Raw genomic sequence first — 21,785 nt, 5'->3', positions numbered from 1 at the left:
ATTCTCATCTCATGTAAACCACTAAAAAGGCAAGAAAATTGTTGCCACTTAGAAAGTGCCCAAGTAACCCATCAATCATGTGGAAAATGTCTCAGCAGCAGCAGCAGGAGGAAAATAGCTTTGAGTTTGTGAAGATGAAGGTGAACATAAATTACATACCTCCCATTTCATGACCATCATCATGCATTTAAGTTGTTTTATTAGTTTTCCTACAAATCATACTTTGTTATCTTCTTAGTAATATACTATGGTTCTTTTACAGACCTTCGTTCTGAAGGTTCATATTCATTGTGAAGGCTGCATGCAGAAAGTGAAGAAATCACTACTAAAAGTCCAAGGTAAGAAAGAAGTAAGAACACTCACCCTCCCTCCACCCCCATATAGAAGAAAGATCATCAAAATTTTCCATCTTTTGATGTTTTATCTGCATTCTTTGTTTGTTTTTTTTGTCAGACTTCACTTTCCTAGCAGTGTTTTGCTCTTTCGGCAGTTCTTTTTGAGCTGTCGAAATGAAAACCTGAAAAATAAGTTATAAAAGAATTAAACATGTTATAACATTGTGAATATATAGTACGCCAGTACCCCAAAGCAGGCCACAGAAGCAGACAAATTCCCGTCAGAATTGGTTTTCTTTCCGTGTACTGAAGGAAACATTTGTTAACTGATTGGGCGCTTCAGGATAGTGTTAAATGGAAACAATGATGCATTTTGTTGGTTTATGTGCTCTCTGACAAATCAGCTTATAGTTGTCACAGAACTCATTCTCAATATGGTAAAATTGTTAGATGTTGAGATTAGCTGCTAACATTATACATTCATCGTTTTGCTTAACTCCTCATCATGTGTAAAATGCAGAAAATGTTTGTATCTCTCCAAAAACTAAAATCTTGCTTTACTTTTCAACCAAACAAGTCTCATGCCTGTTTTCACTTGTCAAAGGAAGCAAAACATGTCTTCATACTCTAATGTGGTTGAGTTTGACGATATAGGTGTATACGAAGTGAAAATAGATGCTGAAGAAAACAAGGTGACTGTATCAGGAAACATTGATAGCACGATTTTGATAAGGAAATTAGTCAAATCTGGTAAACATGCAGAGCTTTGGTCTCCAAGGCAGAGTAATAGCTGGCTTAAAGATGAAACTCAGCTGAACCAAAAGCAGAGTCTGATAGACAGTCTGGATTCTGGGGAATTCAAGCCTCTGCCAGCCAATCCAGAAGATGAAGAAGTCGACAAGTGGGCGTTGGAAAGATTTCTGAACAACAATCACATAGCAAAAATGCAGATGGATGGTGAATTTTTAGGTTGGAAAGAAGAAATCATCAACGGGATGAGCAGCAGGGATGGCAGAATGGAGTCTACAATGAATTTCCCCAGCTATGCTACTCCCGGAGGATTTGAAGGGGTCAAAAATTTATCTGCAGGATTGCCAGCTTACGGATATCTTTATCAACACCCAGCAATGATGAATACAGGACCATGGTACAGCCATCCATATCATCCCATGATGTACATGAACATGCCTGATCTGCATCCCACAAGCAGCATGGAGAATGATTATATGCATCAACCACTGAGGAAGATGCATGCCTTTAACTTGCTTCCATCTATCGGCTAACAATATGGACCAGTAATACTTTCAGAAATTAATAGCTCAATTGTATAAGCTGATATATATTGCTAGCATATCGGAACTAGGGCTTTCAGCTAGTAGGTTTAGTGTGATCCACTATGAAGACAGTAACACTATAACTGCAGTTAATTGCGTGTTTCTGAACTTACATGAATTCAGCCAATCTCATTTTAAGGGTATATATCTTTTACATTATTTAGCAAAACATACAGTCAGAAAATGCAGATGCGTCGGCTTCTTCTCTTAATCTTATGAAATGACACACGTGCAGTTTAAAAATTTTGTGAATCCTTAACATGCAGAAACCTTTACCTTAGAGAAACTACCAAGACTGTGACTCTGTCCAATCTGTTGGTGGATGAATCCACGGTATCAACAGCACGTTAAACTTTACTACAGCATTCTATATCCTTGTGTTAACGGAACATAAGAATTAGCGACTCCAACATAGGGATTAGCAACTACACAATATAACTTGTTAGATTTAGAGCATTATTCTGAAGGCAATCACCAATATGTGTCTTAGTCTCTATAGTGAGTCTATGTGTGCCCATGTCTAGCTGCTCAAAGAAAGATGAATGAGATAAATATGCTCCAGTAATCAACTGTTCTCATGGTAGCAAATGAATAGATATACCGGAAAGTTGGATTTAGAAATATATCTATTAAAGTAATGTTACCATGTTCAGACAAATAAAAGCATATAACAACTATTTTGGGATTTACGACTGCATCATAATCACAAGCAACAAGAACTAAGACACATGTAAGCTAGTTCTAGAAGATCAGAGAGTTATGTGTAATGTTTCTAGATGCACAGAAACAGCCACCTCTGTGTTACCGCTTCTGTGCCTTTCTACGTCTTGACTGTGCTTTCTGCCATTTCTTTCTTGGCACCAGCTTGCTCTTCGGTTTTAACTTCATCTCAGGTGAGAACTTATAGTTTGGATCCCTCATACGAGCTTGAATGTCCTTGAAAAATTGCATGTTCAATTTCTTTGGCCCACCTTGCCTAAGCTCTTCATATTCTGGTCCTGAGATAATGTTCTCAAATGCTCCGATGAGAATGTCCAAATCGCTCATGACCTCCCACACGTTAGTATACCGCCCATCAGGCCCCTTCTTCAATTTCTTGAGAGCATTCTGCACAGCCAGTTTTCGAGCTTGCTTTCCAGGGGATAACTCTTCCGGCTCCTCCTCATCTTTCAATGCTTGAGTGAGAGTTCGATACTTTGGTTTATCCTCAAACTCAAACAACTGATCAATGTACTCATCACTTCTCTCATTCGGGAAGGGTTCTGTAGGTACATCCTCTTCATCATCTCCTTCATCACCAGTCCAAAGGGTCTTCTCATCGTCGCTTCCCGACCACACACTGTATAGTTCATCACTATCATCAGCATCAATACGATCAGAACGCTCCTTTGCCCGCTGCTTGGCCTTTTTTATCTCTTTCTTGAGCTGGCTATGATCATCCCTTTCAGTATCACTATCATCTTCACTTCCCGTCCACAGATGATCCTCTTCGTCCTCCATCTGTTTCGCCCACTCTTTCTTGAACTCCTTTGCTGTCGGAACTTTACCACCAAAGAGATCATAACTTGGGCGCCTATTCCGAGCATACGAACGAGAAGCTGAAAAGGGACAAAACATTGAAGAAGCTCAAGTCATCAGCATAAACACAAATGAAATAGATGAACGAACCCTTCCCATCTAATTAATACAACTGATTACAAAATCTTCTGCTCGGAAAAAGGCCTTCAACTACCACTGAGCACTTAACACAAACAGATAGGCTACATAATTGGATGGACATCTCACCTTGGAACATGGGGTATGAACAGCCAAGAAATCTTGAATACTGAAAAGTAGCATCTGAAAAATACAGCGATGTAGGGGTGGAAACAGGGGTGCGTAATTGGATTTTTGCGATGGTGAAAAGATGAGGCAGGCGGGAAGACAGTCTCCGGGCCATTTCTGTTGCTCAACTAACTTTCAACCTTGAATTCCTATACTATTTTAACCAAGTAATTCCAACACTACGCCTTTCACTCAAAGTTATTTTTTTATTTTTTAACAAACGATGATTATATAACTGTATTAATATTAATAAATATATAATTTGATTAGCGATATGCGTTTAATTTATCTTTAGCAAGAGCTGATTCCATAAAACAGAATTTATAGTGTAGAATACGATAACTTAATCTTTATATATATATATAAACTGTTTTATGTTTATATTTTCTATTTCATTTTTATGTACATAAACAAATCGGTTTACTTTGCATGATTAGATTGTATGAACATCTCAGGACTTGGCTGTTTATTTTGTATTACGAAGGTCCGTTTTAATACAAAAAACCCAATAATAATTAAACTGAATCAACCTGCGTAAATAAAAATAATATAATTATTCCATGATTTTTTTTTATCTTGTCACCAAACAACTCATTTCGTACAAATTTAAATAAAAATAAACAAAAATCTAAGAGCACCCAAAGCTCTACTTCTCTTGCTTTTGGACATATTTTTGTCCTTCAAACTCTTTTCACTCCCAAGTGGCCCCAATTTTGATCTTTCCTGCACATTCCAACTTTAACTTTTTCCTGGTGTTCAATACTATTTTAGAACACCTTCAATTTTAGCTACAAACTAAAATCTGCAACTTTTGCAGAGGCTTTTCACATCTCCATTTACAACAGTTTCTACAAACACTTCAAAGCCCACCAAATGCTACATTCAAGTACAGAAACACACTTCCTATTTCTACTTTACCTGCAATTTTTGCATAATCATGGCACTGAGAGGCGCTTCATCGATACCATTTCTCACCCAATTACCTCTTATCTCCACGTATTCCATGAAACCAATTGAAAATAGAACACAGAGGATGAAAATTCACGCCACGACATGGACTCTTTTATCCCTATTGCCGGACGCAAAATTACAGTATCTATTTTCATGTTTGTTCATACCAAGGACCTGTTAACTAAACTGTATATAGATATTGTGTTGAATGGATTTTATCACGGGTGCAGAAACAATGCAACAAGTATCTTAGTTGTATATCTCAGCCTTGTATTTGATTTCAGGGTTCCGAATATCATCTTGACTTTGTACTAAACGAATCTCTAAACTGCTTGACTGGCAATCATGCCCAGCCCTTGTATAGTCGTTTACTGTCCTAACCAGAAGTGCCTGCAATAAGAAAACAATTTTCCAGGCCATTAAAGTATATTGTAAAACCAGAGGTAAAACAGTAAACTTAAAGAAATAATTTCTTAGACGGAAAAGATTTAGCATGGAGTCGTCCCAACACCTTTCTCTCTTTTTCATCTTATAGCCCTTTGTGGTGGCAGAATAACTTTCTTAGTAAATTATTGTGATTCTATTTAGGATTCAGATGCGCTGAGGAAATGTAAGGAAATTAAAGAATTAACAGCTTTAATAGGTAATCAATGATCCCTTAACGTGTTTTACCAAGATCAACATATGAGTGCAAATAATTCATATTATAGGTATGCAAAGTCATCTTGGGAGAACCACAAACTGCCAATGCAGTTTGTCAGACAATATGAGGTAGAGATCTGAATCTTTATAGATGATACATAAATTAAGAAAGTGAACCAGGCAGATTTTCGATCAGAAACAACAATTCAACTATATTATAGTTCTCTATGATTTACGTGAAACTTGTGCTAATAGAATCTTGATGATTGCTCCCACGAGATGTGCCTCATTATCTTGAATAGCAATTAATTGCTTTATCCATTAGAATAGCGACAAAATAGTGACAGCAAGGCGACTGTTTCACTCCTTCATGCGTCTCAAGTTTGAGATTATCTAGCAGAAACCACTGTTTCACTCCTTGATCACTAGTCATTACCTCTAACTGTTGCTTTTGCAACATGTTATCATCCAAATTATCAGGATTACCAAGTTACTGAATTACCAAACCAGGGTCTGGATAAAGATACTAGAAAATAGTGTAATACCAACAAAAAGCAGCAGAAATACCTGCAAGCTTGATACAGAAAGCTCTGCTGCTTTGTCAAGGTTGTCGGGATATTTCTGCATAAACAAAGAACAAAGTAGTGTAAGAAATGATGCTAAGTAACATGCAAAAGATAACATGAAGGACTCAATTTAAGGATTGCAAGCATTACATTGCTCCATCCAAGCAAAAGTGCAGTCATAAGATCTCCCGTTCCCTGCAAACAAAAATTCACTCTTAGAACAGCAATCTAAGCACAGGATAATTGTTTCATGCCGGTTGTCTGACATGGAATATTACTCTGCAGCTTCAACTCAGTCAAATGTTTTAGGGAAGCATCAAAATCAATATACCTAATACTTTGTCAGTGATGCTAAATGAACTACTTCCCTGCTCAATAGTTTGTTAATGATACCAAATCAATTAGTTCCCTGAACCAGCTGATACATTCTAGATGGAAGCATGTATCTCAGAAATGTATACCAAAATAACCTCATGTAGTTAAAAGCATTAAGGAAACTTCAATTTATTTCAAGTAGCCTTCAACCAAGACATATATACGATGTTAGATGACAAAACATTCAAATTTAATATCTCAGACGGAACCAAGGTTCAGAAATGAGTCATTGCATACCGTGAAATATGCGGGAATTTTGGGAATTGAAATCCTGAACTGTGCAGGAGGTTGACCCTATCAAAGTCAAATTTGTCCAAACAAGAATGTGAATATATGTGATAACTTGTATTGCAATGCCAATTTTCAAGGTATAGAGTAAAAGTCCAAAGCAAACATTCATGGAGAAGCAGGCCACTAAAGAATTAGGCAGCTCAAGAGAGACATGGAGGACAACATTACTTCTCCATTTGTTCATCCATCCATTTAGACTGGAGATAACAGTACCCATTTTTGGAGTTGTGTGTCTCTATACCTTTTCTTTCTGATGGCTGCCAATTAGAAGAAGATTGCCATCTATATTTATGCTCGTTAAGACAACCTGAAAGACAACATAGACCTTCAAAACATAGATAGAATAATAAGTTAAGCATAGCATCATCGTAGTAGTTTTAATTGCTTTTACACGAAACATGTGAACTTATCGCAACTTTGCTCAGAAATGCTTCTGTAAGTGATCTTAAGGAATTGATATTCTGTTTTATTACCTCTGAATTTCTTAAGATTAGAGAAGAACCATTGGATTAATCAAGGAAAAGAACTTCAAAACCCATTAAAAGTTACAACTGAAAATTTGAGGATTTAAGTTTGAGCAAACCTTTGATGGTCCAGCAGCATGGAGAATGTTGCAAGCTTCCCTACCATCTTGCTCAGATACAATTCTGATGAAATATAACACAACCAAGCCGTGAAAACAATGAATAATAACAAAAAAAAAAATGATAAGAAATCAAAATTGGCTGACTAGGTTTTCTTTGTTTAATGCAGAAGTAATGTATTTATTTATCAGAAGTCGCCAATTCCCCAGGTGTCGTACTAATGATAACAAATATAAATTAAGTTCTCTCAGTAAGTACATGTGTAATGAAGAACTCAATTTTGCAACACATAAATGCAACACAGGTTTTCTTTAAGTTTCATTCAAAGTCATAGCTGGTATCAAGAGAGTGAAATAAAGAGAACCCAACATGAGCCCAGGAGTCAACTTCGTTATGTTGCAAGTTTTAGATAAGATCCATGAGATATGGTCATACTGATACAACATAAATATGCTAGTTGTCAATCATCTCGTGCTGGGTCAATGAACAAATACCTGAAACCTGTCAACAGTTCAGCCTCAAATTGATTCGGAGTCAACATAGAAGCAACAGGGACAACCTACTCAGAAAGAGGCAATACCAATTTTACCATAAGAGAAGTCTGATAGGGATGACAATTTATGTAGTTAGGATATCAAACTGTCCTTTCTTTCTTTCTAATTTTCCCCAGATATGAGTATCATCCATTTGAAAGAAATGTAGTTAGGATATCAAACTGTCTTTTCTTTCTTTATGTTGTAAATCCTCAGATATGAGTATCATCCATTTGAAAGAAAGGTATGCAACATAAGGACAAATCTAAATTTACTTCTATTGACAAAATTAGAAATACATCAAACTTATGACTAGGGTAATTAAATCGAGCAAGGTTATAAACTTCCATAGTGCATCAATTATAAAGCTGATCAATCCTTCTACTGTTAACACCAATAAACATATCATAAAAACAACAAAATATTTATATTACTTTATTAGCACCACAACTGAAAGACTTATAAAGATCAAGCATAAGAAACTGTCACCCCTGCCTCTATGCAACACTACTGCATCTGGAAGTTTAGCTTGTGAGCCATACACCTCTCAGGAGCTTGCATAAAAACTAAAAAGGAATTGTACTGAAAAAAGTCAAACAAAATTCCTCTGAAAGCAAAGAGTCATTTAACTTGTAGGTAATTGGAACTGGCCAGCCTCTCTACCACTCCATCATACCAGCTCAGTTCTCTAATTTAATCATAACAAGGCCGAAGTTCAATTTTCATAAAATATATGCATGAGTACCCTCTTCTTTTGTGGTAAAAGATCACATAAATGTATCTCGGAGAAACCAATGGTAATTGAAATGTTCCACTGATATAACATATTCTCAGTAATTGTTTTACCAGAATAAGACTTTCAAAAGGAACAGGCCATTGGACAGTTATCTACCTATAACTTAATCCACTTCATAAGTTCAATTTTTTTCCAAATGATGCAAAAGAAGGGTTTTGCCACCTGGTAGTTCAACTAACTGACAGTGCAGTTGAACTAACAACCCACTTGAACTAGTCCCTTAACCAAGCTGCTAGATTCAATAACTGTAGTGTTAATGAAAGAAAAGTCCAAAATAGAAAAAAATACCTTCTCTCGGTATACAGATACCAATTCCTGAGCGACATAGAGCTTTCCTTCATCACCTAATACTGGATCACAAACTGACAAGAAAGGTCCAGTTACAAAATATAGCCGCAGAATAAGAAATTATATCAGGCCAAAAATTGGTTCATGTAAGTGGTTGAAAATCATTTGCCCTCTACTTGATCAACACCAAAGGTCCCTCTTAGACTGGAAAAACAGTGTAGTAAATCCTGTGCAGACTCATTCACCCTTGTACAGGACCTACCAGAGTTCATGCTTAACATAAAAGGAATTATGAACAAGATTTCCGAGCACTATAACAACAACATTATGTCAACTATAGCAGGTTTACTTACCATATGTAAGGTTGGGGTTGATGGATCTTAGCTTATCGACAACTTTTAGAACAGTATTCAAGAAGGAGACTGAACCGATATAACCTACAATATTCAATTAATCAATAAAATGGAGACAGGAATATATATTAAGTGAACAAAAACATTAATAGCATAAAAACAGACATAGATTTTAGCACCCTAAACACAAGCAAGCAGAAGCTTCAAACAGAAATGGAAACAAGCATGTACTATTAGCTAAAAAATTGATGGAATGAAAGGTATAAAATTGACAATATTGAGATTACACTTGCTTTTAAACTACAGGGTTGTCTCTTCATGAGAATCGATCATGCAGTTGAAAAACAAATAAGCTTCGACTTTAAAGGATAAGTAAGATGTTTATAACTACACGTAAATAATGCTCCACTGAAGTAGTAATCTGGTATGCTTTAGCATACCTGTAAGTAGATGTGTATAATACAATAAATTATTAGCTTCAAGGCCCTCTATCAAATCCCAAAGTTGGTCTCCATTCAAAACCTGACCCTTAAAAGTAGGATATCCTGCACAAATCTTGGTGTAATTAGGCCAAAAAAGAACCTATATTTCTCTCAAGTAACATGCCCTGAACATGTACAGATTCACAGATGACCTTGCACCGTGTTTCTGAACCCAGACTGTTTGACTGAAGTGATATAAGCAGCTTGCCTGTGTGGTTTGAGAACTGTACTGAGTTGATTGGGTCAACATCATAACCGAGTAATTGTAAAGGAAAGACAGCCGATTTGTTGCCCACATATCCCTGGAGTAAAACAAAATTCAGTAATGCCCAGAACACGAAGCTGAATACATCACAAACTCGGTATCATTCAAGATCATTCTCAACTCAGAAAACATAGAAATAGAACAGCTTTGAAATTAGATCAAGCAGAGAGAGACCTGAACAGTGTGCGACTGAATACTCAGAACCCGACCCGTCCCTGATGGCAGCGCTAAAGCCAGAACCGGTGGAGGCGCCATAACCGACTTCTTTATGCTCCTCCTCGACCTAACATTCCCTTCAAAACCCACATAAGATAGGTATACACACACCATAATCACGCCATTTTATACACTAGAGCTGAAGAAAGAGAAAAGCCCACCTGAAAACGAAGAAGCTTTGAATGAGTTCTGATTTCAGTCCAATACCAATGAATACAGATTCCAACATAAACAAGTAGGTGTAATCTGATGACTACTCTCGAGGGTTTCTTGCAAGCGTTGCAAGAATTAATTATCAATTAATAAGTGGCCTAATCCACCAAAAAGAAAAAAAAGGAAAAAAAGATTTAATAGTTGCGTGGCTTGACTGGGTACTGAGGAGTAGGTGCTGATTTGGGAGTGCAGCAATGGAAAGGGCAGTAAGGGAATTTGCGTTACTGATACAGGAAATTGGAATTTGGCTTTGGTTTCAACGCCATTGGCATTGCTCCCCAGAGTGAGAAGTGAAGGTGATAAGTGATAACTCAGGTTACTCCACTTTCTAGGGTTTAAAAATTAAAAACACCTGTCTTATAATTAAGTGAATACAATTAAATTTTTATTTTTTGTTTCATAAATGAGAACTCAGACGTCATGCCCAACAAATCAATCAAAAATGATTGTGGTATAGATCAAATGCTTTAGAGTTAATCTATTATTACATATCGGTTAAAATAGAAATCTAATCATATAAAAATTAATACATTAGTCAGGACATAGATTTACTCCTGCCATATCTTCCAATAATTCAAACTCGGATTATGAATCCTAGAATGATAAATGGGTAATGAATGCCATATTATCTAAATAAGAAATAATGTACAAAAAAAAAGAAAACAAAGAAAATAAATTGCGTATTACTATACGCAACTTTCAAGAACGATGGCGGGCCAAATTCAATCAATGTTGTTTTTAGAAATAACGTGCAATTTATAAATTGTCTTTTTTATTTTTTGAAACTTTTTTCATTCTGCCTTAGGTGGTACAATCAGATAGTTCAATAAAGGAGAGACAATGAGAGAATAAAAGGGGTTTATAAATGTAAGAGATAGGGTAATTAGTCTTCTACCAATAAAATACATAGTTAATTTGTGCAGCTTGGCAAGCATTATTTGGAGGGGGAAAGATAATTTTTTCATCTCATTGGAATTACTTAAGATGTTGGGGACAAGTTCTTACGCTTGTTTTACTAACTTTGATTTTGTAGTAGCCATGTGGTTTGTCCCTTAGAAAAGGTTATGCCTGGCATAATACACTTGTTTGCCAATTCATATACGGTGTTGGCATGATACGTACTGTAAGAGATATATTTGACGGTGGTGCATGAGGGTGGACTACCACACACTTGATGTGGGAAGGCGCACGCTACTTTGCGCATGCGCACACATGGCAAGCAGACTTGTGTGCGCAGGCCAAACAAACATGCCCAAGCAAGGTTCATGGTTCCGCAGCAGGTTGTTGTTTAGACATTTCCTTGGCCGATGCGCCAAGCGTGTGACATATTTGTGCTTGTCCTTACCCAACATAATGCCAATATAAGACGCTAGCTAACTGGTTGATGTTGTTGGATACTTGGTGCCACCTGATTGATTGATTGATGTTCCTAACAATGAGGAATGTCCCTTGCAGAGCTTCTTGGTTGTCTTAATATGTTTTATGCCCAAAGTTGCACTTTTACTTGATGTGTGCAAACCCATTGACATATCATTGTATGGATTTTGCAAACAATTGTAATTTATGTTTACACGTACGTATTGTATTTGCTTGGCTTGTTGGAAAAATTCACTGAAAAAATCAAGTACAAGTACGATTGAGAAAAAGTCATTATTTACGGATAATAAAATTGTACGATAAACTAATGTCTGACGAGAAAATTTACAATTTTCCTATGACACTATGAGATGATCAACAAAACTTTGAGAGAGAAATAAGAATCGGTGATATGCCAAAATAATATGGTGTCTGGATGTGTTCCTAAAATTTGAAAAATATTTTATAAGATGATGCAAAATATTTCTCAAATCACAATTTGACCCATTAAAATAAATGGAAAATTCCATAATGCCAGAGCAAAATCTCATCAAATTGTTTTAGATTTATCAACTTTGCAATTCAATATAGTTTTTTCTGAAAAATAACTAACACAAGAAATAAAACTATCTATAGACAAATGGAATCAAACAAAACAATAAATAAATAAATTTTTTTGGACGGATATTACTGTACTAAACATTCTTGTTTCAATAGTGTAATAAAACGAATCAAATTTCAAGCTTTGATTTGAATTAAGAAACTGTTTGAATTGAATTTAATGTAATTTATTCATGTGATATTGTAAATGAAAAAATTATCCCTTTATGAAAAAATAATAGCAATTTATCCCCATGTATTTTTTAAAATGAGTGGGGTAAATTGTTTAATTTTAAAAAATATAGGGGATAAATTACTAATTTTTTTTCATAAAAGAATAATACACATTTACAATATCACATGAGGCTACATTACATTTTCCCCTAGAATGGCATTTCAAAACTATTTCTATTAAATCAAGGAGGACTCTTTAAATTAATTATCTTAATAGTAATATATATTTATATTAGATGTGATGTAATTCTAATATCCCACCTCATTATTCCATTACTTTAATTTCAAATTGATCTCACAAATAACTATCCAAATATATTTTTATTTTACTAAAAAGATATATATCTTTTTTGAAATAGTAAATATGATTATTATAATATTTTAAAAAATAATGAAATAAGTTACAGTAAACTTATTTTAACAAATAATCATAAATCTGGTGAGATCTAAATTCGTAATTTTTTTTACGGTATTTTAGTCTTAACCATTAGAATAAGATATTATTACTCACTAAGGCACCATTTATTTCAATATATCATTATAAAGTGTTTACTTTGAGTTTTATGCGGGTCGAAATTTTATTTTCGAGCCCAATCTAAATCATCACTTCTCTTAAAAATAAATGAATTGAATTATTCAATTCAAAAATTTTAAATAAATGTAATATAATTAATATATTTTTTATTTTATCTTTCAAATAATTCATATCACAAAAGAAACGACACCTAAAAAAAATAATTCAAGAAGCATTTTGTGATGCTATTTAGGAAATTATTACAACAGATATATAATTATTACACACAACATAGTACTAAGAACAAAATTGGGGTGCGAATGCCATATTTACCCTTTCTTTTGTCCGAACTTGGCACACTGCCCCCAATACTCTTCTCGGCTTTCTGTGTCGCCCGAGTTGTCGCGGCACCGCCCCATCCCATTCCCATATCTTCGAAATCCCCTCAATCCTCATCGACAAATTCCACGAAGAATCTGGCCCCAATCGAACATGAAGCGGAAGAAGTGGTCAGAGGTCGAAGAACAAACTTTGCTATCGAAATACGCCGACCTCCTCAACTCCGGGACGCTAGCGAAGCTGAAGACCCGGGAGAAGAAGTTCAAGCCCATCGCGGACCACGTGAATTCGATGCACCATCTTCAGGACCCAGTCACTTTCCCTTTCAAGTGGTCTTGGCGTGACGTGTCCATTAAAGTGCAGAACATGCGGCATCAGTATCTAGGGGTGAAGCAGAAGATCAGAATTTCTAACAATGAATTCAACTGGGATGATGGGGAAATTCATTGGGAGAATTTCTTGAAGTACAAGGAGGTATTTGGAGACATTGAGTTGATTGACGGTGGTAAAGATAGTAATAACGTTTGCGGGCAGATGAACAGTAAGAAGTTTGGGGAGGAGAGCATTTCTGATATTTTGGGAGATGGCGGTGTGATGGGTTTGGGTTATGGGATGGATAGTGAGGAGATGGAGGATGATGAAGAAGTGGATGAAGAAGAAGAGGGGGAAGAGGGAGAGGGGGGTGATTTGGGGGTGAGTGATGGGGGTGAAGGAGGGGCGAAAGAGGGCAACGACGAATCGGGTTTCGATGGGGGAAAGAAGCTGAAAAAGGGGTCTAGTGGGGGGGGGGGGGGTGAAGGAGGGGCGAAAGAGGGCAACGACGAATCGGGTTTCGATGGGGGAAAGAAGCTGAAAAAGGGGTCTAAAGGAAAGAGATTGAGGATGGTGGGTGCCAAAGTTTTGGAATTGAGAGATGTGATTATGAGGAGAGAAGAAAAGAGGAGAGAGAGAGAGTGGAGCAAAGAGGTTGGTGAAATGGAGAGCGAAACATCAAGAAGGGAGAGGGAAATGCGGATGGAGAAGCAACTGAAAGAGAGAGAAGAAGGTATTCATAGGAAGGAAATGGAATTGGAAGAAATGCAGATTAATTGGGCGAAAAGGGAAACCGAGAAACGGATGCGGTTGGAGAGGGAACTCAATGAGGAGAGGAGGCAGAGGATGAAGTTGGAGGAGAAGTGGGAGGAAGAAGAGATGGAGTGGAGGGAGAGAATAGTTGAAATGCAGATTGAACATGAGAAGCAGATGATGCAAATGCATGCTGATGCTTGCCAGAACCAATTGCAGATTCTTGGGGTTGTCGCCCGGCTTGTCTGTCAGTTTTTTGGGTCGACAAGTGATGGTTTAGGAGGGGGAATGGGGCCTTTACCTCCACAGGTTTTGCAAAATTTGCAGCATTCAGGAGGCTTGGGTGATAGTGGGAAGCCTGATGCCACCTTGCCCTCTGAATTTTTGTAGACTGTATTTTTTATGCCTTTCTACACATATCTTATATCTAGAAATCAAAATGCAAGGCTAAATTGGTCTGTTTCAATGTCAATGTTGCCTATGTATGAACATTGTTGTAAATAGTGGAATTGGCATATGAATTTTCTCTAATAAGCTTGATTCAGATGGCCTACCTTATCATTGATATATCACACAGTTGAAACTGATCTTTTTAGATGATGTTTGTACCTCATCTGTGTTGTCTCTAGTGTAGGATCTGAGTTAACAGAGATGTGGTGGGAGAGTTCTGCATTATCATGGTGGGAGGAGTAGCACAGGAGATCCCAATGTTGGCCCTTTTTGCTGTTAAGGACATTAGCTGGATAAAACAGAGAAGTTATTTGTCTGAAGGGGGTGAGCAAACTCTTTTCAGAATTCGTTAATAAGTTTTCCTACTGAATTTCAGTCCTGTGTTTAGATGTGCCAGGTAAAAGTGTAGATATTTACAATTCCATTGATAACAAATAGATTGGAAATTCGAAGAGTTGGTGGATGAAATAAATCTGATAGATTTACGGTAATTTATTCAAGTAACCGAAATAAGGAATAGACCTTTTGTTACAGATATCTCATTTTCATTAGATCTCTATTGAGTTTTGTGGCTGGATTCTCTTAGGAAAGTATGGAGTGTTGGAAGTAGGAAGTTTGAACACTAGGAAACTTGGAACTTTTGCTTTATCTGCTAGCAATATTTATGTTAATGCGGAGATATGTGTGGTTGGTTTTGGTGATTTTTCTTCTGGAGTAGTGGTTTGGCTATCATCAAATCTTTTCTAGGTAGCTTACCCGAAGGGCCTCCCTGCAGTTACGAGTCATTTTATCAATATAAGTCTCTCATTGTGCAGGCCCAAGACATTTTGTTCACAGAAGTGAAGTTCACTTCCAGTACTCTGCCTGCTTGTCATTGGGTCCAGAAGTGAAGAGCAGCACTCGGAGTCCCTATTTGCATTGGGTCCAGTTTTCTGCTCTATTCAAAGAAAACAATCAGTATGTTAAGTAACCTACAAATTTTGGTTGGCCAACTGAGGCTTAGCCTCCTGGTTCTGCAATCGGTAAGAGTAACTGTTTGGTTGTGAGAGTAGATTCACATATTGGGAGATGAAGGAGACAGTGCGACTGGCCGGAGTACCATTTAGATTGACGTCTAACTGAAGGAAAATGATCATTTTGATGTTATGGATGATGCATCTGAATCTTGCTCTATTTCATTGCTATGTCTTTATCTTCTCTTTGGTAATAAGCAAATACTCGTATGAACTGCCAGAGAGTAAACTATCAACTACTCTGTCTTCCACACAAAGTACTTCACCAGGTTCTGTAATTCAGCATGCCCTCTGATTTCATGGTCGAACATCTACTACCACTTGATCGACAGGATGCTAGCAAAATAATCAGGTTCGGAGTTACATATCTATGAATCTATTTCTTGTAATTTCTGTTGCCCTTCCGTTTGCGTGCTTTCATTTTGTTGTGAAAGTTTTTCAGCATTTGGCTCTCAAGTTTACCCAAGTGTTTTTATTACAAGGATTGGAATAAGATCACCAAATCCGAGTGCTAGTCTTTGAGTTTTAGAAATGTAGTAGTTCGTTCCTGTTTGCCTTAGAAGCAATATCCTATGAAAAATATAGCTAAAATTGATGTCTTACTGAAATATCAACTTCGGATATCATATTAAGAAGAGTTCCCATTGGGCTGGAAAAACTCGAGTAGTTGACCAAAGTTGTGACAAAATGTGTAACATAAGACTACCTGTTGGTAAAAGGTTGACGTGAGGACTACCTCATGGTTGTAGGTGCGCAAATGCCTCCAGTTAGTCTTTTAATCACAAAACACGGAAGGATCCGTGTTTTTTATATACGGATACTTGGCCCGCATGGCCGACTTTGAATCCAAATATGTATGGATTTATGATTACCATCCGACCATTTTTTTGTTTTTGGTTCGCGCGAATCATTTAATTAAAAAGATTTATAGATACGAATCCTTCATGCCTCTGGTGTAATATTTGCTACCTATTACCTTTTTCCCTTCTTCACTATCATTTCTTTATAACTTCGCTGATATTTAATCATTGAAAAGCTATAACCGGGACTATAGTTCTTATTGTTTCTTGTCTTTCTGATAACGTTTGGACAATTTAAACTTACCTAAACGTATTTAGATATATTTTTTTTATTTGGATCTAACTTTAACAAACTTTCCTAATTTAGACACATACGCTCTGTGCTTTGTCGAAAATAAAAGTTGATCAAATTATGATTTAGATTTTTGACTGACTGAAAGAGTGAGACTATCAATTATCAGATGGCAAGGAATTTGAACCAATATTTGATACGCAAATCCAGTACAACCCGAAGGGATGAAGGTTGAGAAATTTAAAGTTGGATATATGACTTTCCTACAATACTGCAATAGTAGGGAGGGGTTAAATTGCAATTTATTTATCTGTATTATGAAAAATAGACAAACAGTCCTCTTATAAAATAGTAATTTATTCAATGTAGTAATTTATTCCCTATATTTTAAAAAAGAAAGCAATTTATATACCTAGGTAAAATGCGCTAATTTTTTAAAATATAAAAGAGTAAATTACTATTTATAATTTACTCATTTTTAATATTACAGAAAAATAAATTACGATTCGCCCAGTGGAGAGGTAGCGTACCTGGTTGACATGGAGACAAATGATAATAATACTGATATGATGTCTGCCATTAAACGAGTCAAACGGCCCAAAAGCATTCCACCACATCTGAAATTACTAAGCATTTTTTGTGAGTAATATTATGTTTTGCTTGGATCGCGTGAGTTATTTTTTATCTCTAGAAATCAATATTTCACATTATTTAATATGAAAGGTCCAAACAGAATCATCTTTATAACGAGCCCCGTTGCTCTATTACTAAATATCATTTCCGAATTCCATCTATTTTAATATATCAGAACGCTTCTATTAATTTATGATTTTCGTACTTTATTGCGAACACCACTACTGACTTAAGGCGTCACAAGACTATTGCTGCGGCCTAAATAATGCTCTTCGATCCTATTTTTTTGGATATAGGACTTAAAATTTTGACTTGAGATGTATGACCCGGAAAATATATTTTACTTGGTCATATAACTATTTCAATTTTGAACTTGATTTAAATAAAATTTTGGAAATGTATTTAGTAACCTTGCAAGCATCAGCGGTCCACATCAACTAAAGAAAAATCACAAAGTAAACACTAGTATATAGCAAGGCGGAACCCCACTGCCACAATGATCGATCTCATCATCCATTTTTACTTGGTTCAATCCCATCAATCTCAGTCCCACCAATCATTAAAAACCCAAATATATATTTTTATATAGAAATTAAGAAAGGAAGAAGAGAGCCACAGCCAACAAGCAAAGATTATCCACTCCTACGTTAGCAATCGATTCTCTACAAGAAAGCTGACAAAATGGGCCGCCTTCTGAGTCTGACCATCCCCCACTTCTCTCAATACTATCCACTGATTATGGGATTTCAGCTTTTCTCACTTCCATTATCCATTGTAATCATGCTTAATTTTCAGTTTTAAAATTAATCGGGACTCCACTGATTCACACACCTCACACAGTCAAGAATTACAACCCTAGTGCTTCACCTTGTATCACATCCCAGAAAACGGTGGATGGACGAATGGGGAACAACATAGGAGGAGGAAAGAAGACCGCCAAGATCATGAAAATCGACGGCCAAACTTTCAAGCTCAAGGCCCCGGCAATCGCCATGGACGTGCTCAAGGATTACCCACCGACCTACGTTTTACTCGAACACGAATCGGTAAAGAGGTTCGGAATCCGGGCTCCGGAATTACAGCCCGGAGAGGAACTTAAGCCTGGAAAGATCTATTTTCTAGTAGAAATGCCCGAGTTCCCGGAGGCGGCCAGAAGCAGAAGGGCAAGATCTGTGGCGCGTATGAGGAGCGGTATGGGGTCGGGTGCGGGACGGGTGCGGGTTAAGATCAAAGTACCGAGAGCCCAGATTGAGAAAGTGATGGAAGAGAGTAGAGATGACGCAGAGGTGGGTGAGAGAATTGTTGAGCTCTGTCTGAAGAATTCAGCCGTCGTCTCCAGGGATTGAGCCGTCGATGCATTGAAGGTTTGCATCTCTTGTCTGAAATTTTCTTCTTCTCGTGCACTGAAGCTCTGAGAATTGTATAGGATTGTGAAAAGGGACTTCTCTTCTGATGTAATTTGTTGGCAGTTTTGTGACATGTTGATGTTTGGTGCTGTTCATATTCATGAATCGTGGTTGCGATTTTTGGTGAAAATTTGGAAACAACAGTAGGTAAACTGTTTGCATCTGCAACCTGTAAATCAGAGCTTGGCACTGACGAGCATACGATTTTCCTTTTCTTTTCTTTTTTTTTAAATAAATTAATTATTAGATTATCGGTACATTACAAACTTACCGATACCATGAACCGATTATTATAAAAAAGAGATAATTATATTTATACCTCTTAATTTATAATTTGTTTATATGAATTATTTATAATTTTTAAAAAATTATACATACATCTTTAGTAATCTTCAAAGCTAATTTGTGCTAAAATCACTAATATTCAAGTAAGCACTGTAATATCATCACAATTTTCATTGCATTTCAGAGAAAAAAAAACACAGACGACTCTTACATTAGGATATAACAATGAGAGAATTTAACATAGAAAATTAGCTACTGCGATGCAAAATCTCCAAAATTATATAAATCACGGAGTAACAATTGTTTAAATAAGATTCAATTCATTAATATACTATCAATTACATTTAAATTTAAATACTAATTTAGTATATCAATATTTCTCAGTAAACATATTCAAAATTACAAAAAAAAAAAAAAAAAAGATCTTGTATGAATTGGAGATACGTTAAATAACAAAGAATTAGCGATGGAGCCGACGACTCTATGTATGGTCTGATCAAATAGTTGAATCTTCGTGATCAAATGATGTTACAATTTGATATTTGACTTATTGATTTTTTATTAATTTTGTTTTAGGATTATGTGGATGTAATAAATATGCAATAAATTATTTTTATTTAAAAATAATTTTTACAAATTTGGTTTGAGAATTGTTGATTTCTATCAATTATTTTAATTTGATAGTTGGTATAAATATATATGCGTGTGTTTGTGTGTGTGATTGGGCCATTTGATATACAAAGGATGATTTTGAAAACTTGGTATAATGTTAAATATTCCTTAATTTGGTTTAACTATGACTGATTGAGACATACATCAATTTAAGTATATAAAATATTTTTTAAAAAATGCGAATCATATGCACTTGGCACATATTTATGAATGAAATATGTAATATAAAACATAAAAGTGAAATAAAAAAACTGAATATAAATAACTATAGAGCTAGAGTGGGTACAAGGTTAATTTGATTTTATCTTTGGTAAATAATTATGCAGTTTGAGTGTAATTTCTAATGAAATTGACTTGACCCACTAAAATGACTCGGGTAGTTGGGTTTGAAAATTGGACACTCCACTTCTTTTACTCGGAAATGTTTAGTTTGTTATTTTTCAAATTTTTTAAAAATATTGGCTAAATTACGTGGACACTCATTAAGTTTACGTTTAAATACATAAATATTATATGTCTTTTGTAAGATGCATTTACATTTTTTGTTTTTTACAAAATTACCAGTATACCTCATAGGGGGTGTTAATGTAATTTAGGAAGTATTTATGTAAGTTTTTACCTCTAAATGAGAAGTGTAATTATAACTATAATTAACTCTTCTACATTAGGGCCAGTAAAAATAAAATTATAATTTTATTAACTCAAATGAATATTTTTATAGTTTAAAATAATATTAAAAAATAAATCAAAACTTTGGAGTACGACAACAACTCTTTGAACTTGATTCATGACATATAATAAATCATGTTTGAATAAACTTGCTTGTTTGATAAGTTTTGTATTTGGCTCGAATTTTACTCTATTATTTTTAAATTTTAAAATATATGTAGAAATATCAAATTATTCGATTTTCATCGGAGGAAAGTTAGGGTGAGTTTAAAATTGAACTATATATTAATTGAATTAAATTTAAATATATTTTTTTCAAACTCCATGAAAATTCAGAAAAACGTAAATGATAATGCATTAATTGGAGTTCATTCATTTATATCCTGGGTTTTGATACTTTATTTCATTCTTTATACTTATCAAATTCCGAAATCAAAACATGACCTTCGAACACCATACACATCAGATCAAAGATTATTTTTCCGGCAATGGAGATAGATAAACCCTTCTTCATTCACCTTAATGATCAAGCCGTATCAGCACCAACTACTCCGGCAGAAGATTACCGTCGGAGTCGTACAAAATCCTGCCGGAGAAGTTCAAGGGGCGGCACTTGTCTCCTTTCATGATCCTCTTCTTCCAAACGGCGTCGTCTTCTCCATCTCCACCACCATCAGAATCCTCTGCTCCTCCGTCGTCCTGCACCTTCCTCCAGGAAATCATCTTCGCCATCAAAAGAGCCTTACTGCTCAAGCTGCCGTCCATTTTCTTCATCGCCAGCTTATTACTTTTACCTCTCAATCTTACCGTCTTCTTCTCTTCGCCATGGGAGCCGCACAGAAAAGTTACCGCGGAGAAGACCGAGAAAATTGCCGTTAAAACTATGAGGAAGGTAAGCGGTAGGGGTAAAATTGAATGGGGATTTTGCATGGGGAGGGTGGGCAAAAGCCTTGCCATGGCTGCTGCTGCTGCTAAAAAGTAACTAATGAGGTGATTAGAGGGGTTAATTAAGGGGAAATAGTAGTTTGAGAAAGAAGAAGAGAAGGCAAGCAATATCAGTGTCTAAGAGCTTTGAGAGGACAGTGGTCGCGCCACTGGGTAAAGGGTTGATACAAGCTGCCAATTATAAAGGATTCACCGTCGGTCCAGTGGTTAAGGGGAAAAATTTACACATATCAAATTTGGTGGATCAAATCAATTAAATTATAATAATAATAATATAATTAGTTATTTCTTTTTAACTTAACATTAATTACAGAACAAGTGCATTATACTTTTATGTATTAAGATCTAACTAAATTCAGTTCAAATTAGAATTTCTTATCTGGTCAACTTTCATTAGATGTATAGATATTTATCTCATTATTAAATTATTTTTAATTATAATAATGAATTGATATATTGTTTAA

General features: G+C 35.8%; 5 protein-coding genes across 6 annotated transcripts; 3 read left to right on the top strand and 2 right to left on the bottom strand.

The window, feature by feature from the left end:
* LOC105178341 lies at positions 28 to 1,858 on the top strand. Its single transcript, XM_011101808.2, has 3 exons — positions 28 to 140; positions 263 to 338; positions 990 to 1,858. Exons 1-3 carry the CDS (start codon positions 78 to 80, stop codon positions 1,616 to 1,618), a joined length of 768 nt encoding a protein of 255 aa, XP_011100110.2. The 5' UTR covers positions 28 to 77; the 3' UTR covers positions 1,619 to 1,858.
* On the bottom strand, positions 2,278 to 3,733 carry LOC105177899 (nucleolin). The gene is made up of 2 exons (XM_011101185.2): positions 3,455 to 3,733; positions 2,278 to 3,267 (listed from the first exon to the last, which is right to left on the bottom strand). The coding sequence occupies exons 1-2, from the start codon at positions 3,606 to 3,608 to the stop codon at positions 2,471 to 2,473; spliced, it is 951 nt and encodes a 316-aa protein (XP_011099487.1). The 5' UTR covers positions 3,609 to 3,733; the 3' UTR covers positions 2,278 to 2,470.
* LOC105177898 (pyridoxal kinase) lies at positions 4,221 to 10,376 on the bottom strand. Of its 2 annotated transcripts, none has more exons than XM_011101184.2 (13): positions 9,997 to 10,376; positions 9,794 to 9,912; positions 9,563 to 9,656; positions 9,313 to 9,417; positions 8,873 to 8,956; positions 8,520 to 8,593; positions 7,397 to 7,461; positions 6,902 to 6,965; positions 6,560 to 6,625; positions 6,265 to 6,321; positions 5,803 to 5,847; positions 5,654 to 5,707; positions 4,221 to 4,834 (listed from the first exon to the last, which is right to left on the bottom strand). In XM_011101184.2, the coding sequence occupies exons 2-13, from the start codon at positions 9,872 to 9,874 to the stop codon at positions 4,694 to 4,696; spliced, it is 930 nt and encodes a 309-aa protein (XP_011099486.1). In that variant the 5' UTR covers positions 9,875 to 9,912; positions 9,997 to 10,376; the 3' UTR covers positions 4,221 to 4,693. The 2 variants fall into 2 exon arrangements, with proteins under 2 accessions (XP_011099486.1, XP_011099485.1); XM_011101183.2 differs by having other exon boundaries at positions 9,794 to 9,902.
* Positions 13,875 to 16,178, top strand: LOC105177897 (golgin subfamily A member 6-like protein 2). Its single transcript, XM_020699323.1, has 2 exons — positions 13,875 to 14,930; positions 15,422 to 16,178. Exon 1 carries the CDS (start codon positions 13,974 to 13,976, stop codon positions 14,544 to 14,546), a length of 573 nt encoding a protein of 190 aa, XP_020554982.1. The 5' UTR covers positions 13,875 to 13,973; the 3' UTR covers positions 14,547 to 14,930; positions 15,422 to 16,178.
* LOC105177896 (uncharacterized protein At1g66480-like) lies at positions 18,247 to 18,690 on the top strand. Its single transcript, XM_011101181.2, has one exon. The coding sequence runs from the start codon at positions 18,247 to 18,249 to the stop codon at positions 18,688 to 18,690; it is 444 nt and encodes a 147-aa protein (XP_011099483.1).

The sequence above is a fragment of the Sesamum indicum genome, linkage group LG15 (assembly GCF_000512975.1).
Source record: "Sesamum indicum cultivar Zhongzhi No. 13 linkage group LG15, S_indicum_v1.0, whole genome shotgun sequence".
Classification (NCBI taxonomy): domain Eukaryota; kingdom Viridiplantae; phylum Streptophyta; class Magnoliopsida; order Lamiales; family Pedaliaceae; genus Sesamum; species Sesamum indicum.
This window is presented reverse-complemented; position numbering and strand designations above follow the sequence as displayed.

Coding starts and splice junctions, on each gene's coding strand:
- LOC105177899 (XM_011101185.2), bottom strand. CDS start 3,608: ATGGCCCGGAGACTGTCTTCCCGCCTGCCTCATCTTTTCACCATCGCA. Junction 3,268..3,454: donor TTCATACCCCATGTTCCAAG/GTGAGATGTCCA, acceptor GTCCCTTTTCAG/CTTCTCGTTCGTATGCTCGG.
- LOC105177897 (XM_020699323.1), top strand. CDS start 13,974: ATGGTGGGTGCCAAAGTTTTGGAATTGAGAGATGTGATTATGAGGAGA.
- LOC105178341 (XM_011101808.2), top strand. CDS start 78: ATGTGGAAAATGTCTCAGCAGCAGCAGCAGGAGGAAAATAGCTTTGAG. Junction 141..262: donor TTGAGTTTGTGAAGATGAAG/GTGAACATAAAT, acceptor GTTCTTTTACAG/ACCTTCGTTCTGAAGGTTCA. Junction 339..989: donor ATCACTACTAAAAGTCCAAG/GTAAGAAAGAAG, acceptor TTGACGATATAG/GTGTATACGAAGTGAAAATA.
- LOC105177898 (XM_011101183.2), bottom strand. CDS start 10,064: ATGTTGGAATCTGTATTCATTGGTATTGGACTGAAATCAGAACTCATT. Junction 9,903..9,996: donor CAAAGCTTCTTCGTTTTCAG/GTGGGCTTTTCT, acceptor AGGGAATGTTAG/GTCGAGGAGGAGCATAAAGA. Junction 6,322..6,559: donor GCAGCCATCAGAAAGAAAAG/GTATAGAGACAC, acceptor TGACTTTGATAG/GGTCAACCTCCTGCACAGTT.
- LOC105177896 (XM_011101181.2), top strand. CDS start 18,247: ATGGGGAACAACATAGGAGGAGGAAAGAAGACCGCCAAGATCATGAAA.